This window comes from Camelus dromedarius, chromosome 16, assembly GCF_036321535.1.
Source record: "Camelus dromedarius isolate mCamDro1 chromosome 16, mCamDro1.pat, whole genome shotgun sequence".
NCBI classification, from domain to species: domain Eukaryota; kingdom Metazoa; phylum Chordata; class Mammalia; order Artiodactyla; family Camelidae; genus Camelus; species Camelus dromedarius.
Genome location: NC_087451.1, coordinates 57,726,250 through 57,744,886, shown reverse-complemented (window position 1 = coordinate 57,744,886; position 18,637 = coordinate 57,726,250). Strand labels below are relative to the sequence as shown.

The window sequence follows — 18,637 nt, the reverse complement described above, 5'->3', positions numbered from 1 at the left end:
TCTAATCCTGGATGCCCTCCCCGCCCCACCTCACCTCGGCGCTCAGCACCCGGCTCCCGGGTACCCATATCCTTTAGGGATAGCACCAGCGGCGAGAGGGAGCTGGAGCTGACTGAGCCCGGGGAGTCAGGAAGGTGAGGAGGGGCAAGGGCCGGGGTCTGCACATGTGTGTGCAAGAGTGGAAAGCCTCGAGGACTCGCTGGGTAAGGTGGAGGCGTGCAAGTAAAGCAGCTTCACGAAGCTCCTGTTTTGAGGACAGCCTCCCCCTAGGCAGTGTTGGAACTCGAGGAAAAACTGAGGCACGGAGTGGGGGCTTGGTGAACCTTCGCAGGTGAAGAGTCGGCAAAGCCCAGCTCTATGCTTCCATCCCCTCCCACATACTTGAGATCCCCGCAGGTCCATTTGCAGGTTCCCCTCTGCTCTGCAGCTGCTCTTGGGGATCTAGGCTCTGGGTCTGGCGTGACCTGCCTGGGGCCACGTGTTCAAGCACGAAGCCCTCTCGTGAAGCTCAGGAGTGTCAGCGTGAGGTCAGAGTCAGCGAGTTAGGGTTAGAAAATTAGGGTCAAACTCTCAGAAGTGGACCTGGGTGGAGGATCAACAAGCCTGAGGTCAGTGGAGGCCACGCCCAGACCTTGCCTACCCCGGCCTTTCCTTGGCTCCGCCCATTTCCCTAAGACCAGCCTCCTTCAGCCTGAATCCCTACCCCTGCGACATCCCGCTCTGCTCGCCCCTTCCTCACTCCTGCTCCCAGGCTCAACTCCAGGGTGGGCGATTAATCAGGTGGAGACCCGGGATTTCTCCCCAGGACCCTGGTCACATCCCTCACTCCGAGGCGGGCTGCCTCCCTTCAGCTCCAGGCCCGCCCAGAGCTGAGCCCCGCCCTCCGGCTGTGGTCCAATTCAGGGGTCGTGGACAAAGGATGCCCGGAGGCCGGTGGCGCTATCCCAGGACCCCGCGTCAAATACTCTGATTCCTGGGGCCCCCTCCAGAGGAGTCCCTGAGACCCCAACGGCCAATAGGAAAGTGGGTTCGGTCTGGGTAGCCGTCTAATTGGCTCCGGCCTTCGGGAGCGAACACCAGGGGCAAGGGGAGGGGAGAGGGGCGGTCCCAGGCTTTGGGGTGGGAACCGGATTCCAGCTGTGGCTCTCTCCCCGGCGCCCCCGCCCGCACTGCCACGGCGGCCGGCCAATGGGCATGAGGTTCGGAGCCGGCGGCGCGCGGCGATTGGCTGCGGGGCTGGCTGGGGAAAGGCGGGGCCGAGGCTTGAAGTTGGAGTGAGGGATCCAGCTGTGGTGTGCGCCGGGCTCCTCGCCGCCGCTTTCGCTTGCTCGCTCCGCGTCTCGGCCGGAGGAGGAGGCAGTGGCGCCGGCGACAGCTACGGCAGCGGCAGCCACCGCGGAGGCTGCGGCGGCGGCATCTCCGCCTCCACCCCCGCCCGGGACGGCCCCCCACCACCTCCCCGCCCCTCCCGGACGGTGAGCCCGCCGCCGGGCGGAGGAAAGAGCCACCCCTCACCCCCTCCAAACCCACCCCCGAAGAGATTCATCCTCCCCTCCCCCGCCGCCGCTGGCGCGGAGCCGGGACGATGCTGACCCCTTAGATCCTGCTCCAGCTGCGCCGCGGGAAGAGGGGGCGCCCCTCCCCGGACCCCCCGCCCTCCTTCCCCCTTCTCTCTCCCCTTCTTGGGGCCGCTTCGCCGAAGGTAGCGCCGAATCTGGCGACTGGAGCCTGGGCGCGAAGCGAAGAAGCCGGAACAAAGTGAGGGGGAGCCAGCCGGCTGGCCCGGGGGACCCCAGGGGCCCTGGGGAAGCGGGACTCGCGCCGGGCGGGGCTTCCCTGCGACCCGGCGCCCCGCGGGCAGCATGCCCCTGCGGGCAGGGGGAGCTGGGCTGAATTGGCCCTCCCGGGGGCTCAGCCTGAGACCTAGAGCCCCCCACATGCGCCCCTGCCGGGGCCCCCCGGTTGCGTGAGGACACCTCCTGTGAGGGGCGCCGCTCGCCCCTCTCGAGACCTCCCGGGGCCCCGGCTGGCCAGAGGATGGACGAGGAGGAGGATGGAGCGGGCGCCGAGGAGTCAGGACAGCCCCGGAGCTTCATGCGGCTCAACGACCTGTCGGGGGCCGGGGGCCGGCCGGGGCCGGGGTCGGCGGAAAAGGACCCAGGCAGCGTGGACTCCGAGGCGGAGGGGCTTCCATACCCTGCACTGGCCCCGGTGGTTTTCTTCTACTTGAGCCAGGACAGCCGCCCGCGGAGCTGGTGTCTCCGCACGGTCTGTAACCCATATCCTCCGGGGCACGACGGCCGGGCTCGGGGGTCTGCAGGGGGGCGGGCCGCGCCGCCTCAGGGGACCAAAAGCTAGGTGAGTCGGAGAAGTGAGCCTGGAAGGTGGGCAGTTGAAACGGGGGCTGTTAAAGAGGGGAGGGGTTGTCAGAGTGGTAGCAGAGACACGAACAGGTTTGGCAGATACCCCAGGCGAGCCCCACCTCGGTACACACACCTCAGTCCTCCTTGGGGGGCTGGGATCCAGGCCAGGAAAAGAGAGGAGACGTGCCCCATTGGTTTGTAGCTGGATGCTCTCCAGATGTGGGCAGGGGAGGGTCGTCATACTCCAGATGTGGGAAGCTTCGGGAGCCTGAGAGCTCTACTCCGCCCGCCGCCGGTTAGCGAGCTGGGTTTGGTTTCCGAGTTTGGGGGGTGGGGTGGGGAGGAAGCTGAGGGGACGGGGGAGGGGGGATCTCAATCTCCTGGGTTTCCCTCCTGCCCCCGCTCCAAAGTTTGCAGTGGATTCTAGGGTCAGATCCCCCGACCTGGTCCTTGAGGCTGACGTTTTTACTGACCCAGAGGGAGATGCTGGGGGGCGGGGACCAGGTCCTAACCCCCACCCCCACCCCGCGGGTTGGAGGCACAACAAGGAGATTCCGGCGGCGGCTGATGTCAGGGGCCCAGAATGAGAACAAGATGTGGTGGAGGGAAGCTGTCTGCCCCCAGATCTGGAGTAGAGACCCTTTCAGTAAGAGCCCAGTGCTCAGAGTGCCTCCCTTCTTCCCAATTCTTTATTCAGTGTTGGGTGCTTAAGGTTGGGTTGGGGAGTTTTGTGCTTAATTTTTTTCCTGTGGAGGGAAAGACTGTGGCAGGAGCTTTAGCAAATGGGGGATGGTATTAAGCTGACCCAAGTTACCCATCCCCTTTCTGTAGGAGTGCTCCCGCCTGATCGCAGAGCAGGTATGGGAAACCACAGCCCTCCAGGAAAGTACGGGGTGGGGGAGGAGGGCAGTGAGACTGTGAGCCCGTTCATTAAGGAAGACTCAGGTCCACCACCCCATGTCTACCCCTTGGATAGGTTTGTGGAGTGCAAGCCCCACATTCCAGGGCGATAGATTTAGCACTGCCTCCTATCCTCTGCCCAGTCTGAAATGGTGTGGAAGACCCCAGACCCCTCATCCCGGTGGCATCTCCCCCTTAGCCCCTAGCACAAAATACTGCTTGACTAATGCCCTGGCTCCTGGCTCCTGGCTCCGGGTTCCCCAAGTGGGTCCCGCCACTGCTGGAAAGAAGGGGGGTGCACTGCCATTCCAGGTCTTGACAGCTTCTCTTGGCTCTTTCCTCTCAACTTAGAGGCTCTTTTGGACCCAGGGTGGGAGACCTCCGTTCTCCCTTGTAACCCCTAAGAGCCCAGCTGGGACTCTGCTTTGGGGAAGTGGTGGGGGGAGCTTGGTGCCGCCCTCACTCTCTGCAGCTCTGCTGCCTCTAGTGCGCAAAGCAGGGATGTGAGTCTGGGTCCCCCCAACCCCCATCCTCCCGTGGGTCTATAGGAAGCTCCTCTCATCATACGCTCTATCCACCCTCTGCTCCTTCCTTTCTTTCTGAGCTGCAGAAAAAAGGTGGGGGCCTCAGTGGTCTGTGGGCCTGTGGAACAGGCACATCTTGGGCCCCCCATCCCAGGCTCCTTTCTCAGTGGTAGGGATGGAGATGGGGAACAAATGTGTCTGAAAACAACAGGCTCAGGGCATCCCTCCTCTCCACTCCTAATCCCACCCTTTTTGGGAAAAAGCACCAGACTCATCCCCTCCTTCTCAGGAGCCCAGGAGGAGGTGGAGAAATCCTCTCTCCTTTCCCTCCTCCTTCAAAACCAGACCTCTTGACTAGCATCTGCGCACCTGCCTTATGTTCAGGTACTGGTGGATGGTCTGGGGTCAGATTCCTTCCTTGAGGGTTCTGGGTGGGGGAAGTGAAGAGAGCGAGAATGAGAGAAGAGAGATGGGGGCCCAGTGCATGCCTCAGGGATTCTGGGGTGTGGGGCATTGGCATCACTAGGTCTGGACAAGCCTGAGATGTGCTCCCCCAACTCCCATCCCACCCACGTATCAAGGGAAACCTGTGTTTTCACTGCCAGAGGGGCTCTGGACTGACTCTTGGGCCTCAGTCTTTCCCTTTCTCTCTTGTTGGTATCTGTGAGGCTTCCTTTGGCTCCACAAGGTTCCTCTCTGCACCTCTGAGCTGGAGGGATGTAAGGACACCTTCCCTCAACTAACTGAAGCTAGTTAGCATCTTCTTGACATTTTTCTCAGCCCCTTCCTCTCTTAGCCTCTTTAAGAGACCAGGTTTCCTAGAAAGGAGATCTAGACCCAGGTAGGAAGTAGTGTGTGAGTGTGCGTGTGTATGTGTGTGTGTGTGTGTGTATGTGTTGGAAGGGGGAGGGAGGGAGGAAGGGAAGCGTATGGAAGGAGGGGCTCGGAAGTGCGTGTTTGGTTACTGAGGAGACCGGGGACTCAAGGACGGTCAATTCAGAGTTAGAAAGGTCCCCTCCTCCCAGGTTATAGGGGAAGGAGTGTTGGACATTGCAGTGTGTGTTTCTTCAAGTGTGAGGGAGTGAGTGCCCCTCCCGGGAAGGAGATCCTGAGCATTCCCTCTCCGGCTGTTGTGTCACATCTGGAAGTTTGTGTAGGAGTTTCTCCAAGCTCAGAGCCCAGCACAGCTTTTTCTCATTTGGAAATCACAGGCTGGCATTTGGGATGCCGAGAAGGGGAGTGGGAAAGGGGCCAGAGGGGGAGAAGGGAGCCTGCCAGGAGTAGGGGGAGGAGAAGGGGGAGGCCTGAACAGCGGGAGCCCTAATGGCTTCCAGAAGTGAGTGAGTATGTGACTGTGTCGCTGTGTGTGTCTGAGTGTGTGCGTCTGGAGGAAAGGGGGCACCAGGAATTTCTGGAGTTTTCCTTGCCACTGTCCCAGTCTCCCAAATTTCCCTGCTTCTTTTACCTAGGGAGAGGTCTCCATTTTGGTCCTCAGAGGAAATGGAATGGGAGGTGCTCCTCCTGGCTTCTCACCAATTCCCTCTCATTTTCAAACCCAAGGCTCTCCAGAGGGAGTTCTGGGGAGAAGAGCTTGTCCTGGGGAACTGAACCGGACCGAAGAGGGCCAGAACATCCCCTGGCACTCTTTCTGCCCCAGACCCACCTTTCTTCTGGGTCATACACACACACTCTGCTCCATCGAACTGTTGGGGGACTCCCTATCACCTACAGTGCCAGTTGGAGCCATTCCTGGGATTACCCCCATGACACAGCCCCCCTTCACCCCTTGCCTGCTCCCGCCCCAGCTCTCACCCCGCCCTGCCTGCCTCAGCCAGGATGGCGACAGACACAACTGCTCACACACGCAGACATGCATGCTCACACACACACACACACACACACACACACACACACACACACACACACGAATCACAGACGTTTGAATCAGATTTCTGGCCTATTTCCCCTCAGAAAGATTCCAGCGGGCCGGCTCTCTTGTGTCTCTGTCTCTGGGTGGGGCTGGCTGCCTTTCCTCGGGCTTCAGTTTTCAGTTCAGCTGGAAACCTCTCTCCCCACACACCCACACGCTGGAGCGGGCGGCGGGGAGACCACTGGCAAACAGGCCTGTGGGAGTAGGGGCTCGGCTAGGGGAATCCCCCTTTCCGCCTCCTTAGCAGAGCCCCGCTCCTGAACCCCGAGATCTCCCCCTGCTGGGGGAATGCTGAACCCCATAGACACCAGCCTCTCCAGGGGTGAATGAGACAAGCACTCCACCTTCCCACCGAGTACTAGGAGGCCAGGATTCCTGGACCTGGGCCCTTTTCCTCTTCAGTGCTCCCCAGTCTCAGATTTCCAGGCTCCTCGTGGGGAATGGGACAGCTGGAGGGCCTGCTTCCTGCCCAGAGCCCCCTGGGCCCATAGAGGTGGCCCAGCCCTCCTCCCCTCTTGTTCCACCTTCCTCTCCCTTGTAGCTGCCAGATTAGACAAGGGCTCTAGATAAAGCCCCGCAGAGAGGACTCAGTTGTGCAGATAACATGCTCTAGTTCTCTCTCCTGGAGGGAGAAGAGGAGGAGGGACGTGAGTGGGGTTCCTCACCCTGCCATTTCCTTTTTCTCTGCTTTTGATGGTGGGTTGTGAGGAGAAGAAAGATCCTCCCCTCTCCTACCCACCTCCCCCTTTGGGATCCACTCCAGCCCGGACAGTCACCATAGCAACAGTAGACATGTGACTGCACAGGTCTCTCATAGTCGCTATGGCAACCAGTGTCCCCCATTCCCTTGGTTGCCATGGGGACTTGTCACATGGTTTCCCCCCAACCTGATAACCTGTGGGTCTCCCTGCTTCCTCTTCCTTGCATGAGGACAAGACAGCAGCCTGGATGAGGGGAGTTCATGTGTGAAGGGGTCCCTTTAATTACCAAGGCAACAAATCCACACCACCTGGTGACACATCCTCCTGTTGTTATGGCGACAGAGGAACATCACGCAGTGACATATGGCCATATTCCCAAGGAAATGAGCCCTACCCTGAGAAGGGTGAAAGACCCCCCCCCCCCACTGCCATTAATTATTCCTCCATTGAGATTGTCCCAAATTTTCCTGTGCTTTGGTGTTTTCCCTGTCCATTTACGTTTATCTGTAGGGAAAAGGGAGAGGTGAGAGTGGGCAGGATGTACCTGGGAGTCAGGTGAATTGCCAAGGGGCCTCTTGAGATGGGGCTTCTGTGGTTAAGAGCTGGAGGTGGGGTTATCTGGAGGCAGACTCTGGCTATAAGAGGCCCCAGTGTGAGCATGTGTAAGGTGGGGACAGAAGGAGGGACAGCTCCTCTACGGTGTCTCTTCTCCCCATCCCCACCACCCAGTTATAATCAATTCCTCACTATAGAAGCAAAGCAGGAAAACATGAATGGGGAGATACATCTGGCTTCTAGGCAGGGAGACTGATTGATGGATTGACTTATTCATTTATTCTTCCCATGTACTGATCATCCGCTACATGCCAGGCACATACCACTCCAAGCGCTGTGGGGGCTTAGATATATCAGAGTTCCCTTGGCTCAGTGAGAGAGATGAGACAAGGCCACAGGTGACATGGTGGAATCCCTGCCATTAGAAGGGTCCAAACAGGTATCTCGGGAGCCCCTCTCCCCAGAACTACCCACCTCCCCTCATGTAGAGACATCTGCTCACATGAATCCCTTCCAGAGCAGTGGAGGGAAGGGGGCTAGCTTGGAGAAAGCAGACCAGTTCTTGAGGGTAATTGTGTCCTTCCCTTTCCAGTTGATGGCCTCAATGGAGCTCCCTCCTTGTCCCCTTTTTTTCAGGATGACCCCTGGCCAACCCCCATTCTGGGGAGAGATCCATTGGGCTGTGGCTCCACTCAGGAAAATAGCTCTATGGAAACAGCACTCTTCATTTCCCCCTTCCGTCTACTTACCCCAAAAACCTAGAACTTTTTTTTTTTTATTTATTTAACATCTTGTGAGGATGTGAGTTTAGGGAAATTGCAGTGCTTTGGGAAGCTTGGGTACCTGTCAGTGGGAAGGGATGTGAGTCTCATGGAAAAGGGCCTGGGTGACAGGAAAGGGTAGGAGGGCTGTGAGGGGATTGAATGTGGGCTCCTAGAGTGGGAAGGTTCAGGACAGAGAGTGGGTATGGCTGGGCCCAGCTTCGAGGAAAGTCCTTGGGTCGCTGGTCACAGCCTTCTCACTCCAGAAGTGGAGTTATGACAGGAAGCTTCCATGTACTCCAGGCTGTCTCCAACGCATGGAGTCTGGCTTGGTGGGTAATGTTGTAGGCGGCCATGACACCCTCCCTACCTCCACCCTCGGACCTTCTCCTTTCCCCAGCCCCCGACTCTCTGCTGGTTTCTAGCCTCTTTGCTCTACCCTACCCCTCTCATATTTCCCTTGAGAAAAATAGGATGCTTGGTCGCTTATCTGTGAGTCTAGTACCCAGAACCTTCTAAGGTTCAGAGGCCACTTTGTACATCCTCCTGTTGATGGACTGGAAGTGAACCCCTTAATGAAATCCACTATGTGGAAAGACTCAGGGTTTAGGAGGATCCTTCTCTCCCCCTTGCTGCAAAACCTTCTGTTTTAGTGGATCTGGGGTGGGGCTTTGCTGGAAACCATAAGAAGGTGTGATGGTGGCATGGTCTGTACACAGGGTACTGTCCGCTAGTAACAGGCCAGGGGCTTATGTCTAGCACAGGGCCTGGTGTGTAGTGGGTCCTCATTACTTAAATGCGTGAATGTGTCTGGAGGCCATCTGAGGGCTTTGAGAGGCCAGGAGCTGCTGGTGGAAGAGGCAGCCTGAGGCTCCGGTTCTGTGGTGCCTGTCTGCCTCGGCCTGTGTGTCTGGGGCTGGTGTGGTCATGACAGCTCCTTCTCAGCAGCCTGCCCAGCAATGGAAGCTGCTATCCCAGATTAGAAGCTTGGAAACCTCAGTCTCATCCAGGTTTCTCTCGTGACCTTCAGTACGTGATTTTGGCTGTCTGGGCCTCAGTTTCCTTGGGTCCTGGGGAAGAAGATGATCTAGCCTGGGTACTTCATGGGGCTGCTGTGAGCATCAAATGTGGCACGCTGAGAAAGTGCTTGGTAAACTGTAAGGCAGGCATAATCCGACTTTAGGTTTGTGTCACACATTCACATACATTATCTCATTTGCTTCTCACATCTTCCCTGTGAGGTAGGGAGAATAGGATTCAGATTCAGCAGCAAACTCTTGGTGCCTGGCATTTCCACAAGCACGATCGATTTTATCCCCTAAATGGCTTGTGCAAATAGTCAGGGTATTTGTGGCTTTTCTTACTTTACAGACAAGCTGGTCCAGAGAGATGAGATGGCCGAGCTGGGACTGGGCCTGGGGGCCAGTGTGATATGTAGGCCAGGGCCCTCCCCACACACCTGGCTGCATCTCAGATGGGGTTGGGGAGTCAAGAAGTGATAGGGGCTTGGGCAGGGCGTGGGGGCCCAGGCTTAACTCCAGCCCTGGCCAGCTTTGTCCTTGACCACTTGCTACCTGGTTTGAGCGTATCAGTATGTTGGTCATCCTTCTAAACTGTGTGACCCTGGGCATGTTCCGGCCATGTGAAGACATTGCCTGTGACTCCCAGCGCTGCCGAATCCTGCAGGTGAGTGTGTATGTGTCGGGGGAGGGGCCAGCTCCTGAGCCCCTGGTAACCCTGATACCTTCTCTGCAAGAGGTTCTTAGCCCACAGGGTGGGGTGGGGGTTGGGGGGCGTTCCCCCACCCTTTTCTCAGTTTCAGCAGCCTCTTGTCCCTGCATCAGGCCTTTGACGACTTCATCTTTGCCTTCTTCGCCGTGGAGATGGTAGTGAAGATGGTGGCCTTGGGCATCTTTGGGAAAAAATGTTACCTGGGAGACACTTGGAATCGGCTTGACTTTTTCATCGTCATTGCAGGGTGAGGGCTGGGGCTTGAAGCGGGAGGGCGATGGAGCAGATCGGTCCCTCCCCTGGGGCCTTGGCTCTAGACCCTGTGCCCACCCCCAGCACACTCACCACACAGCTTGTCCCTGGCTGCTCACCAAGGGTCCAAGGCTGTCCTGCCCACAGTGCTCAGCCTGTACCTCTCTGAATTCCACGGCCCGTCCATCTGCAGCCTCCTCCATTTGTTCTCTGTTCTCTGTCCTTGGCTTGGGGGGTGGCCTTACCCCCAGTTGGAGAGCTGGCTTTTCAGAGTCCCTTGGTGGAGGGGGAGGAGTCAGAGATCCTGTTGCCCCCACAGCAGAATTCCTCATTGACCTCTCTTGCCCCCCACGGTGGCCTCAGACTTAAAGGGCCTCCCTTTGGGCCCCTCCCTGCAGGATGCTGGAGTACTCGCTGGACCTGCAGAACGTCAGCTTCTCAGCTGTCAGGACAGTCCGCGTGCTGCGACCGCTCAGGGCTATTAACCGGGTGCCCAGTGAGTGACCCCTCAGCCCTCGGCCCCTGCATGGAGAGCCCCAAGAAGAAATAAGGAAATCTCAGACCCCACCCCTATCTCCTGACCACTGTCAGGCCTCAGCAGGGCCTAGCACCTTGAGGCAGGCCCCACCAGAGGAGGGCTCAGGGGGAGCTGGGTCACTGGAGCCAAATGGAGCCCCATACCCACTGAGGCACTGTGAGAGTTACCTGCAAAGACCCTACCCCCTCACTTTAGCCTGATTTTCAGTCAGAGTCTCGCGAATGTCTCAGATGACCTCTTCCCTTCAGCCAGACCAGCACTCCCTCCAGTGGAATAGAGGTGGGCGGGAGCAGGTTGGAGAGGCTGGCAGGCCAAGAGGAGTGGGTGCAAAGTGGGATGGCCATTTCTAGCCAGAACTGCCTCTCATACAGTCTGGTTCCTGTTGGTGAGACCACACTGGCCGCACTAAGCACAACTCTCAAGACAAGGCCACTCCACGCCTCATCCTCCCGCCTGTGTCCTCTTCCTCTTTCCACCCCCTTCCAACCCGCTGCAGCAACTAACTGCCGGGACCATTATCTAAATTAAACCGCATTGGTTTCTGAGCCAGCCAGGCTTTGGCAGCTCCAGCTCCCCCTACATCCCGCCCCCCACCCTTGCTCAGGCCCCCTTTGCAACTCCTCAGCCTACACAAGCTGCAGATGGTCTCTGATGCAGTCCCAGGAGTTGGGGTGGGGTGGGGGCATCCTTCAGGGGCTCTGTGTCTGATGTAGCTGTAGCCCCCTTTGCTGTGTGTGCATGCGTGCCTGTGTACAAGTGCGTGTGTGTGCGTGTGCGTGTATCTGGGTGGGCAGAGCTGCTCAGTGTTTCCTCCAGGCATTGGGGTGTGTTCGTGTTAGGAGCTCCAGACGAGGGGCACGCCTTCTCTCCTCTCCCACCCCAGGTGATGGCTGGCAGATTTATAGGCCTTTAACTACCGGTATAATTCCCTTAATGCAAACCCTGAGGAATTGATCTCAGTTGGAGCACAGAGGAGCTGAAGGGGGCTGAGGCTGGGGGGAGGGGGAGAGGGACTGAGTGAAAAGACTAAGCTGGCAGGGGCAGGGCAGTCACCAAGAGGGTTAATTAGCAGCTGCTTAGAAGCTTTTTCCCTGGAGGGGGCAGGGAGCCTTGAGTGACACTTTGGGGGTTGAAACTAGCCACCAGAGGTCTGTGTGCTTGACAAGGGCTTGGTGGCCTAGGGGCTAGATCTGGAGTATGGAGGGAGGGCAGTATCTTAAGAGCAGGGTTGTGGTGGCTCTCCCTGTAGAAGGGGTTGTTAACTGATGGCCACCTGAGGAGACAGTCTTGTGTCTCCTCAGGTCCTGACTGTGAGGATCTGGACCAAGCAGAGACTAGACTCAGGGAGGGGGCTCAGGACCATGGTGAAGTGCGGGGCATCTTGGCCACTGTCGAGGGGTTGGCTCTCAAAGGGAAATTCCCGCCTGCTAACGTCCTTCCTGGAGCTCTCTGCCTTGGTTTCCCCAGTGACTTTGGTAGCGATAACTTAGAAAGGTCAAGTGACTATGTTTGGTGAGAGAAGGAAGTAGGATGGGAGTGTGTGTGTGTGTGTGTGTGTGTTTGCGTGCGCGTGTGCGAGTGCGAGTGCATGTGTGTTAGGGACCAGGATTTGGAAGCAGAGAGCCTGGTTTAAGTCCTGGCACCTACATTTAGCAGCTCTGTGATACTGGACAAGTCATGTCAGTTCTCTGGAGCCTCCATCCTCATCTGCAAATTGGGGGTGATATCCCTGCTGTGAATCATCCCTGCTGGGGAGTTAGGTGGGATGCGGTGCAGGAGAGTGCTTTGGAAACTGCGGCCACTCTGGCCCATCCTTGGCGGTACTGACTGCTGTGGGCCAAGAGGGACAGCAGGTAAGGGTTGGGGGCTGCAGGGGCTGCCCGCAGAGTTAGTGGTGTCTGTTGGTCTCCCTCCAGCTTTGGGCCATCTCAGCCTCAGAGGCCCTGGTGGGCCCCCTCTGGGAGTGCTGCCAGGCCACTGGCAGGCAGCCTAGCCCGGCCAGCCTGGCATCCCCAGCGTGGCTTCTGCCCCCACAGGCATGCGCATCCTCGTCACGCTGCTGCTGGACACGCTGCCCATGCTGGGCAATGTCCTGCTGCTGTGCTTCTTCGTCTTCTTCATCTTCGGCATCGTTGGTGTCCAGCTGTGGGCAGGGCTGCTTCGTAACCGATGCTTCCTGCCTGAGAATTTCAGCCTGTGAGTGGTGCAGGGGCTGGGAGGTGACCTGGGAGCTGTTGTGGGGCTGGGACTTCCCTCAGTCCCTGTTGCTAGTGACATCTCTTCTCATGTCAGTGATGTGTCTTGGTTCTCAAAATTGGCTTCACACTGGAGTCACCTGGGGAGTTTAAATAATTGCTGAGGCCTGAGTTACCCCCTCTCAGGTTTTGATCTCATCGCTGTGGGGTTCAGCCTGGGCGTGGGGATTTTTAAAAGTTTCTCAGTGAGCCTACAGCACAGCCACATTGGAAACCACTGCTCTAGGATGTAGCCTTCCCACATGCTGACTCTGGAGTTTCACACTCAGCCCTTCCGGTGCCCTCCTACCCACACCCACAAATCCTTGCCCCTGCCCAGTGCTTGCCCTGCATGCCTCAATGCATGCCCCACTCCTCCCTGTCCCCTCCGCAGCCCCCTGAGCGTGGACCTGGAGCGCTATTACCAGACGGAGAACGAGGACGAGAACCCCTTCATCTGCTCCCAGCCGCGCGAGAACGGCATGCGCTCCTGCAGGAGTGTGCCCACGCTGCGTGGGGACGGCGGCGGCGGCCCGCCCTGCGGCCTGGACTACGAGGCCTACAACAGCTCCAGCAACACCACCTGCGTCAACTGGAACCAGTACTACACCAACTGCTCAGCGGGGGAGCACAACCCCTTCAAGGGCGCCATCAACTTCGACAACATTGGCTATGCCTGGATCGCCATCTTCCAGGTGGGGCAGCCTGGGCACCGGGAGAGTCCCCAGAACACAAGGACCAGGACACAGTCCATTCCCAGGGCTGGGATGGGGTCAGAGCCCCTGGGGGAAACTGCAGGAGGCTTTAGGGGGCCCAGAGTCAGCCTGCCCCTCTCCACCTCCCCAGGTCATTACGCTGGAGGGCTGGGTCGACATCATGTACTTTGTGATGGATGCTCACTCCTTCTACAACTTCATCTACTTCATCCTTCTCATCATTGTGAGTGCCTCCTCAGGCCCCGTGGGGATCTGGAATCCTGGAGAAATGGGTGGGGGAAGTCTGGAGAGGGAAAGGCTGGTTCTGTCTGAAGTTCTAGCTCTCAGGACAAGCTTCACAGAGATGCAGACAGAGGGAACCTGTCGTGAGGAGTCAGGAGGAAATCCAAGGTCAAGCCCTGTCTGTCACTACCACTTATAACCTTGAACAAGTCATTCCCCATGAGGCCCCGGCCCCACCCTGGGCATCTGTTTCTTCATCGGATGGTTCCCAACCTAGGGTGATGCTGCCTTTCCTGGGGGGCATTTGGAAATGGCAAAAGGTGGTCCTGTTTTTTTTTACAAGGACTAGTGGAACACTGCTGGCATTTTTGAGGGGGCAGGAGGGAAGATAATAAACACCCTGAAATGACAGTCCTGCAAACAAAGAATCGTTCCACCCCAAATTCCTATTATTCAGTGTTGAGAAACACTGTGGGATCTCTTGTTCCTTCCAGCTCAGAAGTTCCAAGATTTATAAGGACAAAAGACAGAGGCAAAAGTGGCAATATTTAATAGTTTTAATCACTACTATTCATAATTAATCATTTCATTGCTGCCACTTACAGCTGTTACTGACTGAGCACTTACTAGGTGCCAGTCCCTGCTCTAAGCACTTTTTATGTGCGGGTGATTTCACTCTGCACCGCGATCCTATTATCATCTCCGTTTTACAGATGAGGAAACTGATGTCTCCTCACTTGTCTGACCCCATCCGGTGTTTTGCGTGTGCTGTGGATTAATCTCGCTGGGGGAGCGTCCCTGCTAGGGTGCTGTAATGTCTGCTGCCTGTTTAATCCCCAAAGCCCCCTGTGAAGTGGGCATGTGTGTTCAGGGATTGTGGCCTCATCTGCTACACGAGAACTCTGAGCTTCAGAGGGCTTGGCCACTGGGCTAAGTAAGTGGCTGGAGCTGAGAATTCAACCCCAGGTTACTGACTCCAAGTCTGGACCTTTTCCCATGGCATCAAGAGGCCAGTGACAGAGCCGACAGAGGGGCGGATATTGAGAGGAAGAAATGAAGGTGTACTCAGGATGTAGAACAGGCTCCAGAGAGAGGCAGAGGCAGAATAAAGACCTCTTGGTGAGGGAGAGGCAGAGAGGAGACCCTGAGAAAGAACTGCCTTTGTACCCTTCCCTGGTGTGGAAGAGTGGCCAGGTTTGGGGCCCATTGCCCTCCCCCCACCACTACCTGGGTGGCAAGGCCAGCACCCCTGGGAAGTGAAAGTGTGATCTTTTCACCATTCGATTCTCCCTGGGCTTGGCAGGTGGGAAGGAAGCAGACAGAGAGGTAAGGGGCCTAGTTTCCACCCTCCCATGTACCCCATGAAAAATCTTTCCAAACAGCTCTCTGGAATGACACTAGTGAAGCTAATTATCATAATTACTAGGACACAATATAGAAAAAAAATCCGCTTTGTCACCATAAATATTCATTGCCTTCATTCTGGATTGTTGTCCAAGCAATTGCCATCCCAGTGTCCTGGGGAAAGTGAGGCAAGGAGGTGGAGATGAGGGAGTGTGGCCAAGTCAGAGCGGCAGCCTATGCTAGTCTGTAGGGTTCAGGATTCAGCCCATCACCCAGCTGGGGAAGGGGAGAGGCATGGGAAAAAGATACAGGCAAGGCCAAGGGTCACGGGGATGCTGAGGCCTCACTCAAGATCACACAACTAGAATGGGACTAGACGCCGGAGTTTCGTGGACATTTTTGCCAAGATCTCAAAAGCTCAATCCAATGTGAAAGCCTCGTGTCCCCGAGACAGCATTCATTTCCACAGCCTTCTTTACTCCCAGTGGGAATTGGGGAGAGACGCTCAGCTTCTCTGAGGATGGGCACGTTTAAGGGCACAGAGTTAGGGAGCTAACCTTGCCGGATAACCACATGATCAATAGCAAAGCCTTGGAATTCCATAGTGCTTAGTTCAAGTCTTAGCTTTGCTGGGCATTAGCTGAATGATCATGGGCAAATTCCTCAACCTCCCTGAGCCCCAGTTTCCTCACTTGTCAGATGGAGGTGATAAAAGTGTCACCTCTTGAGACTGTCATGAGAATCAAAATGAGAGATGCTTGGACAGTTATTGAGCCCGGCACCTGGCTTGTAGGAAGTGCTCAGTACTCGGAGGCTAGCCTTGTGATTCCCTTTCCTTCAGGCTGTCTTCTCTTTCTGTCCCTACCCCAACAGGTGGGCTCCTTCTTCATGATCAACCTGTGCCTGGTGGTGATTGCCACGCAGTTTTCCGAGACCAAGCAGCGGGAAAGCCAGCTGATGCGGGAGCAGCGTGTGCGGTTCCTGTCCAACGCCAGCACCCTGGCCAGCTTCTCTGAGCCAGGCAGCTGCTATGAGGAGCTGCTCAAATACCTGGTGTACATCCTCCGTAAGGCAGCCCGAAGGTTGGCCCAGGTCTCCCGGGCGGTGGGTGTGCGGGCTGGGCTCCTGAGCAGCCCAGCACCCCGGGGGGATCAGGAGACCCAGCCCGGCGGCAGCTGCTCTCGCTCCCACCGCCGTCCGTCCGTCCACCACCTGGTGCACCATCACCACCACCATCACCACCACTACCACCTGGGCAACGGGACTCTGCGGGCCCCCCGGGCCAGCCCGCAGATCCAGGATAGGGATGCTAACAGTTCCCGCCGGCTCATGCTGCCACCGCCCTCGACACCTGCCCTCTCCAGGGGCCCTCCTGGGGTTGCGGAGTCTGTGCACAGCTTCTACCATGCTGACTGCCACTTGGAGCCAGTCCGCTGGCAGGCGCCCCCTCCCAGGTCGCCATCTGAGGCGTCGGGCAGAACTGTGGGCAGTGGGAAGGTGTACCCCACAGTGCACACCAGCCCTCCACCAGAGATGCTGAAAGAGAAGGCGTTAATGGAGGTGGCCCCCACCTCTGGACCCTGCACCCTCACCAGCCTCAACATCCCACCCGGGCCCTACAGCTCTATGCACAAGCTGCTGGAGACACAGAGTACAGGTGAGAACTCTGGGTGGGAGTATGTTGGTGTCCCAGAGAGAACTGGGGGTCTGGAGTCAGAAGGACAGGGCTTGGATTCCCATTTTGCCACTCTTGGCCTTGGGACCTTCAACCAGTCGTATTTCTTCTTTGAGCCTCAATTTTCTCATCAATTAAAACAGGAATCCGAATTCCTCCATTTTAATAATAACAATAGCTGTCATGTCATGAACACAGATATTAATGGATTGCTGTGTGCCTGTCACATGCTTCGCAGGCAAAAGCCCATTGGATCCTCTTTGTTTAAGTGACAAACTTTCTTATCATCCCCATTTAACTGATGAGAAAAAGGAGGCTTGGAGAGGTTGTGTGACTTACCTAAGGCTGTGCCATTGGTGAGGGGTGGACTCAGGGCCCTCTGTCTCTGAGGCCCACACTCTATGGTCCTTGTTGCAAGATTCAGAGGGGAGATGGTGTGTGATTGTGGCAAACACCATGCCCCATGCTAAGGAGACTGCTGTAAACAAGAATTTCATTCCCTCCCCACAGGAAGACCAGGGGCTTGGGGAAAGTCCTCAGGGGCTGCTAGCTGATGGGTAGAAGTGTCATAGGGGAAGGGGACCCTCGCTGCCTGTGGGCGTCTCCCAGTCAGGCAAGGATGGCCCACCCTCCCCCACAGAAGACTCACTGTAGCCGAAGCCCAGGGCCTGTGTTTCAGGAAGGATGTGGCACGTGGGAGAAGTGGGATATTTGTGGGATGTTATGTGGGAACGTGGGCTGGGACAGGAAGGTGCCATCACAGAACGCAGTGGGAAGGGTTCTTGTGCCAGCTCTTCCACTACCCTGCTCGGGCGCCAGCCAGCCTCATGCACGCAAGGTTCCGTTCCCTCCTGTGTGAAAGGCAGGGTTGGGACCATCATTTTGTGCAGGAAGAAGGGAAATGTTGGATGCCTACTAGGGGCTGGGTGCCTTCATGTCCATGCTTCCCTGGGTGGTCTCTGAGGTTCCTTTCAGCTCTCAGAGTCTATGATCAAAGCTGGATTGAAATGGGCATTGGTGTCCTGGGAGAGGGCTGTGTGCCTGTACATACGCAGTCTGGTGTGTGTGTGCATGAAGGTGTCCAGTGTGTGTCTGTGCCCATCTGCATGTACGTGTCTGGTGTTCACGTGCACATGTGTGCACACGAGTCTGATGTGTGCAGGGTGCATGTATGCATAGATGTGGTGGTGCTCTCGTCTGGTATGTATGCACACTGTGTGTGCATGTGCCTGGCACATGTGCACTGTGTGATGTGCACGTGTCAGTGTCCACTTGTGTTTGGCTGTACGTGTATATACAACTCAAAATAGTATGTGTATATACACACTACATGTGTGTATGCGAGTATGTGTCTAGTGCATGTGTGTGTGTGTCTGGTGTGAGATCGTACATGAATACATATGTGTGGGTGTGTGTCTTAAGGATCTCTTGGAAAATGCTATTCAGGGTAGTGTTGATGCAGGGCTGGCTTCCCTGGGAAGGAAAGATGGTCTAGGCTCCTTCCTGAAGGATCGTAGGACATAGGAGCTACCCAGGATGTCAGAGGACATCAAGGCCTCCTGTCCGAACCCTAAGACACCCAGCAATGACTGTCAGTGGGATGCTATTGGCATTTGGGGATATTCGTTGCTCAGGACTGCCCACATTGCAGGTCATTCAGCATCACTGCCTACCAGGTGCCTAGGAGCCTTGAAAGAACCCCAAACTCCACCACTCATTTTACACACACTCTGAGGGAGGGGCCACCCCAAGTAGGAAACCCTGGAGCCTCTAACCTCTGCCCTCTTGTCCCAGGTACCTGCCAAAGCGCTTGCAAGATCTCCAGCCCTTGCTTGAAGGCAGACAGTGGAGCCTGTGGCCCAGACAGCTGTCCCTACTGCTCCCGGGCCGGGGTAGGGGAGGTGGAGCTTGCCGGCCATGAGATGCCTGACTCAGACAGCGAGGGAATTTATGAGTTCACACAGGATGCCCAGCACGGTGACCTCCGGGACCCCCACAATCGACATCGACAGAGCCTTGGGCTGGACGTGGAGCCCAACTCTGTGCTGGCCTTCTGGAGGCTGATCTGTGACACCTTCCGGAAGATTGTGGACAGCAAGTACTTTGGTCGGGGAATCATGATTGCTATCCTGGTCAACACACTCAGCATGGGCATCGAATACCACGAGCAGGTAGGGCCATGGTCCCTGGG

General features: G+C 56.9%; 1 protein-coding gene across 21 annotated transcripts in view; it reads left to right on the top strand.

Moving 5' to 3' along the window:
- The first annotated feature begins 1,755 nt into the window (after positions 1-1,755).
- CACNA1G (calcium voltage-gated channel subunit alpha1 G) overlaps positions 1,756-18,637 on the top strand; it is a 61,590-nt gene continuing 44,708 nt past the window's right edge. For 12 of the 21 annotated variants that reach the window (XM_031469552.2, XM_031469549.2, XM_031469550.2 and 9 more), the window contains exons 1-9: positions 1,757-2,279; positions 9,309-9,420; positions 9,579-9,712; positions 10,116-10,213; positions 12,292-12,451; positions 12,884-13,184; positions 13,336-13,428; positions 15,645-16,428; positions 18,241-18,617. In XM_031469552.2, the coding sequence (XP_031325412.2) occupies positions 2,038-2,279; positions 9,309-9,420; positions 9,579-9,712; positions 10,116-10,213; positions 12,292-12,451; positions 12,884-13,184; positions 13,336-13,428; positions 15,645-16,428; positions 18,241-18,617 (2,301 nt within the window). In that variant the 5' untranslated portion in view covers positions 1,757-2,037. Of the gene's footprint in view, positions 2,280-9,308; positions 9,421-9,578; positions 9,713-10,115; positions 10,214-12,291; positions 12,452-12,883; positions 13,185-13,335; positions 13,429-15,644; positions 16,429-18,240; positions 18,618-18,637 lie in introns of all 21 variants that reach the window. The other 9 variants (XM_031469555.2, XM_031469545.2, XM_031469541.2 and 6 more) reach the window with 1 other exon arrangement.